This window comes from Notolepis coatsorum (genome assembly GCF_963971535.1).
Source record: "Notolepis coatsorum genome assembly, chromosome: 15".
In the NCBI taxonomy this organism is placed as follows: domain Eukaryota; kingdom Metazoa; phylum Chordata; class Actinopteri; order Aulopiformes; family Paralepididae; genus Notolepis; species Notolepis coatsorum.
The window spans coordinates 82171302-82176301 of NC_140179.1; the positions used below are offsets into that span (position 1 = coordinate 82171302).

Consider the following 5000-nt stretch of genomic DNA (forward strand, 5'->3'; position numbering starts at 1 on the left):
TGCCGTGCCAGTGCAACAACAACATCGACATGTACGACCCGGAGGCGTGCGACTCCCCGCACGGGCGTCTGTCTCAAGTGCCAGCACCACACCGAGGGCCACGGGTGTGAGCAGTGCCAACCTGGTTACTATGGCGACGCGGCCACCCAGACCTGCAGGAGTGAGTACAGGAGTGTGTGTGCGTGTGCGTGTGTGTGTGTGTGTGTGCATGTGTGTGTGTGTGTGTGTGTGCGTGTGTGTGTGTGTGCGTGTGTGCGTGTGTGTATGTGTGTGTGCTGTGCGTGTGTGCGTGTGTGTATGTGCGTGTGTGTGTGCGAGAGACACTGTGGCTGTTGTTAATGAGGACCGTAGAGTCACCAGGTGACCATTTTACAGGGGTGTAAAAAGTACCCAGAAATTATACTTAAGTGAAAGTATGGGTACTGTCTCAAAATCTGACTCAAGTAAAAGTCAGAGTATCTGGCTAAAAACACACTTGAGTAAAAGTCAAAAAGTCCTACTTTTAAATGTACTTAATTACTAAAAAGTAAAACAAATTTTTTATTTTTTTTGAAAGGATTCCATCATCGGCCAAGTTTTCATTTGAACTATACATTGCACCAGGTGAGTTAGTTGAAGAGGTGAACCAATTAGTGAAATCATCAGCTGGTGTTTAGGCAAGGCTGGAATGAAACCAAGCAGACACTCACAATGGAATGTGTTCTGCGATAGACAATGCTGAAATGAAAGAACAGAGGACACTTTTTTTTGCATTAAAGTTATTTAATGTACTTCTCCATTGAAGGTAAACTAACATGGACGGCATTCACATCACAGCATGAATAATATCACAATATTAAAGACTGAATACTGTAGTATCCTGAATAATATGACAATATTAAAAACAGAATGGTGTATCCTGAATAATATCACAATATTAACCACAGCATACTGGATTATCCTGAATAATATCACAATATCAAAGGCAGAATACTGGAGTACCCTGAATAATATCACAATATTAAAGACAGAATACTGGAGTACCCTGAATAATATCACAATATTAAAGGCAGAATACTGGAGTATGTAACGTTCGGGGTTCTTGTCTTAGGAACCCCACTGTCATTCGAGTTATTTCACCTGGTGGTTGGTATCTGCACTCACTGTTGGTCACGCCCTATTCCTTTATTTTTTAACAAATGTTTATTATTTTCCCTTTTTTTAACATGAAACAAGACAAACTATACAGTAACAGTAACAATCAACGATAAATCACAGGACAATAACAGAAATAATAATAACAATAATGACAGTCCAGTAATTAAATCAGAATGAAAGTGGATTAAAAGACATAAAAATAATAAATACAATACATGGGCTCTTGCTCGCCCCCCCCCCCTCAGGACCCCTACTTGGACTATACGCCCTATTCCTGATGTGTCACTCTTTGTTCTGTCACCACTGGTTGCTGTGACAAGCTGTCAATTACCTGTCACTAGAAAGAAAACTATCCTCTTAAACTGGAAGACAAGAAAAAATTTGAATACTGGGCAATGGTTGGGCCTTCTCTCAAATTACATATCACAGGAAACAATCTCAACCGTGGATCACATCGAAGTCTCACAATTTAATAACACCTGGGAATTGCTTGTGGATAATCTAGGCTCATAGGAGATTGACCTGTGAGCCATCCACTCCATAACCCACCCTTCTCTCAATCCCCCTCCTCACCCGCTACTTTACTTACTCCCCTCTCTGCCCCCCCTTTCCCTTGTCATGTGTATTCGTTGTTGTCCTTCATTGTCCTTAGTTGTAATTTGTTTGTCAATGTCTAGTCTGAGTTCCCCCCCCCCTCCGAGAGGGCAATGAAATATATTTTTTTAATATTTTTCTTATTTTACTACACTTTTTATTTAAGAAAAATATTTTTATTTTTTTAATCTTTATTTTTTATTTTTAAACTCATAAAATAAATTGGGTTGCACCTAAATCGGCAGGGTCGGTCGGCAACCGGAACCAAACCATTATTTTTGTTAGGCCCTATGACAAATAAGACTGTTCAATTACTTTATCTAAATCCAATCAATATTCCTAATGCCGTTTCAATGTAAGGTTATAAAAATAAACATATAAACATTCATATAATAATACAATAACCTATATACAGCTAAGCCCCATTGTATTCTGAAATGTAGACTTTAACAGTGTAGGCAACTAAGCCAATAGAAATAAGGTATAACTTTGGCTCCTATAAGAGTCCTTGAGCTTTTAGTTTGTTTTAGTATTACGCTACATTTAATAATGTCATTTATCAGCTATCTGTGATAGGAGTGCAGATGTCTGCACTCCCTGCAAGAAGAATCACATATTAGTTGTTTCTCATGAGTGGGATTCATCCAAAAACTGAGATAAGAGTGTTCTTCATTATTGGAAGAGATTCACTCCCTCGGAGGCGCTTTAACAATGGATCACTAGAAGGCTTGCCAGGGGCAAGGTCATCTCTTTAGACTGAGGAATTTAATACCAATACAGTTGCTTGAAGGTATGTGAACCCCCCCCCCCCCCCCCAAACACCCCACCCCACACATCAATCTCCACCACGTCAATCCCCACCACATCCCCATCCAAGACACAGACTTGTCACTGACTCTATTCTTCTGATAGCAGGTGTTTAATCAAAGATCCCCGCTTTCTAGTCTTGCACAAGGACCAATCAGCATGGGTATGGGCGGGTTCATTTTCCATTGATGGGGATTTGATTGGCTGTTTAGGATTAATAACGTTAGTTTGACCAGATAAACAATTCAAAAATACTCATTAAAATGGTTGGACCTGCAAGATTTGTACTTTGTACTTTGTAGGTCTGCATTTTAAATGTAAGGAGTAACAAGTATGTTTTTTTCTCTGAAATGTAATGGAGTAAAAGTACAAAGTATATAAACCTAATAATACTCAAGTAAAGTACAAATCCCCCAAAACAGTACTTAAGTATTGTAACGAAGTACAATTACTCAAGTACTTTACACCCCTGCGGCATTTTAGAAGTAGGATGTACTTTTGATTACGGTTCGGAAAAGGCATTTCTTACCAAGGTTCTAAAGTACCAACTAGGAGGATATTACACAGCTTGTCTCACAAATGTAAATGGCTGGGGTTTATATTTGGAAGCCTATAGCCAGGTAATGTCCACAGATTAGTTGTGAGGGGTATGCAGATGGCAGGAATGTCCGAGCCAGGAACTAAGTAAATTCTGCTCTATATCTGTGATAATTGGCAGTCGCCACATAGACTCAGACCAGACGCTGCTTCCTGTAAACACAGACTCCAAGATTATGAGATTTGTTTGTCCATCTATTATTGTTTGTGTTCAAGGATTTCTGTCTAAAATGTGAGCACAAATAAAGATAACACGCCAAACTTTTGGGGCAATTTGCTTACCGTCTTCTCCAGAGAGAGAGAGAGAGAATAAGATAGATACCAGTTTCCTCTCTGTGCGTTCAGTAGAAAGCTATCTGGCTGCATGTTAAGCCTAGCTTAGCACAATGAATGGAAGCGGACATGACCGGTTAGCCTAGGCATTGTCCAACCAACACCTCTCCCGAAGGCTAACCGGTCATGTCCGCTTCCATTCATTGTGCTAAGCTAGGCTTAACATGCAGCCAGATAGCTTTCTACTGAACGCACAGAGAGGAAACTGGTATCTATCTTATTCTCTCTCTCTCTGGCGAAGACGGTAGGTTAATTTCCCAAAATGTTGGCGTGTTCCTTTAAGGTGTGCTTGTGCCTATGCCTGCGTCTGCATACTAACTAACCCCCTCCTCCCTCTCTGGTCGCAGGGTGCATGTGCTACTCCATGGGCACCGTGCCCCAGGCGTGCCCCGCCCCGGGCGACTGCCAGTGTAACCTGCACAACGGCCAGTGCCCCTGCCACCCCAACGTGACGGGTCAGCACTGCGACAGCTGTGCCCTGGACACCTGGAACATCGCCAGCGAGGCGGGCTGCGAGGCCTGCGACTGTGACCGCGCTCACGCCTTCGGGTCGTCCTGTAACGAGGTGGGTGAGAGACGCAGGCCGCGTCCCAATTCTATCGTGTGTGTACTACGTGAATAAAGTATGGGACGGGGGGCGCGAGTAACCCATTACCCGAGTACTCGCCGTTTCAACTGAACCGGCTGCAAGCTAGCCTATAGCTTAGCACAAATGAATGAAAGCGGATATGGACCACTAGCCTAGCTTAAAAAACTCCCAGAGAGGTGTTTTTGGCCAACAGCTCGGCAAGCTGGTCCATATCCGCTTCCATTCATTTGGGCTAGCTTGCAGCCGGATAGCTTTCTACTGAACGCACAGAGAGGAAACTGGTATCTGTTTTCTTGTCTGACTCTGGAGAAGATGGCAAGTGAATTTCCCATAATGTTGGTGTGTTCCTTTAAACAACTGTTGCCAGGTTCTGTGACAGCTGAAAAGAGATAATTTTTTTTTTATCTTTTGATGGCAGGGTAACAATACAGGAATTGTTCTCTGCTCATGTGTTGTGCACACAGTTGAAAGTGAGAGCGCTAACGTTACAACATCTGTCAGCATCTATTAATCCTGTTGTTTTTCTTTTGTGTATTTCTCTGATATATAGACTTCAGCTGTTTAGAAATGTCCCTCTGTGTCTCTGTCTCTCTCACACACACACACACACGCACACAAACACGCACGCGCACACACACACACACACACACACACACACACACACACAAGCGTGGTTTCTGTGTTTACTGGCTGCACTCCATTGGAGGAAGGAAGTTTGGGAATACACTGTGGGATTGCTGAGCGCAACATTCCACTAAAGTGATGGAAACTAAGTGTAGCTGTGTCTCTGTGTGAAAGAAAGACAAGACTTGTCTATAATATACATTTAACTGAATTATTCATCTTTTTTTTTTTATCCACTTTTTCTCCCCATTTTCTATTTTTCTCCCATCCCAATTTCGTGTTTCCAATTCTCCCCTCCCCTGTCTTGAACGTTGCTAGA

At 42.3% G+C, this 5000-nt stretch overlaps 1 protein-coding gene across 1 annotated transcript in view; it reads left to right on the top strand.

The window, feature by feature from the left end:
* Positions 1-5000, top strand: part of LOC311242111 (laminin subunit beta-1-like) — a 36896-nt gene that overhangs the window by 4182 nt on the left and 27714 nt on the right. The window contains 3 exon segments of the mRNA XM_084331067.1: positions 5-56; positions 58-160; positions 3816-4033. Coding sequence (XP_084187193.1) covers positions 5-56; positions 58-160; positions 3816-4033 — 373 coding nt within the window.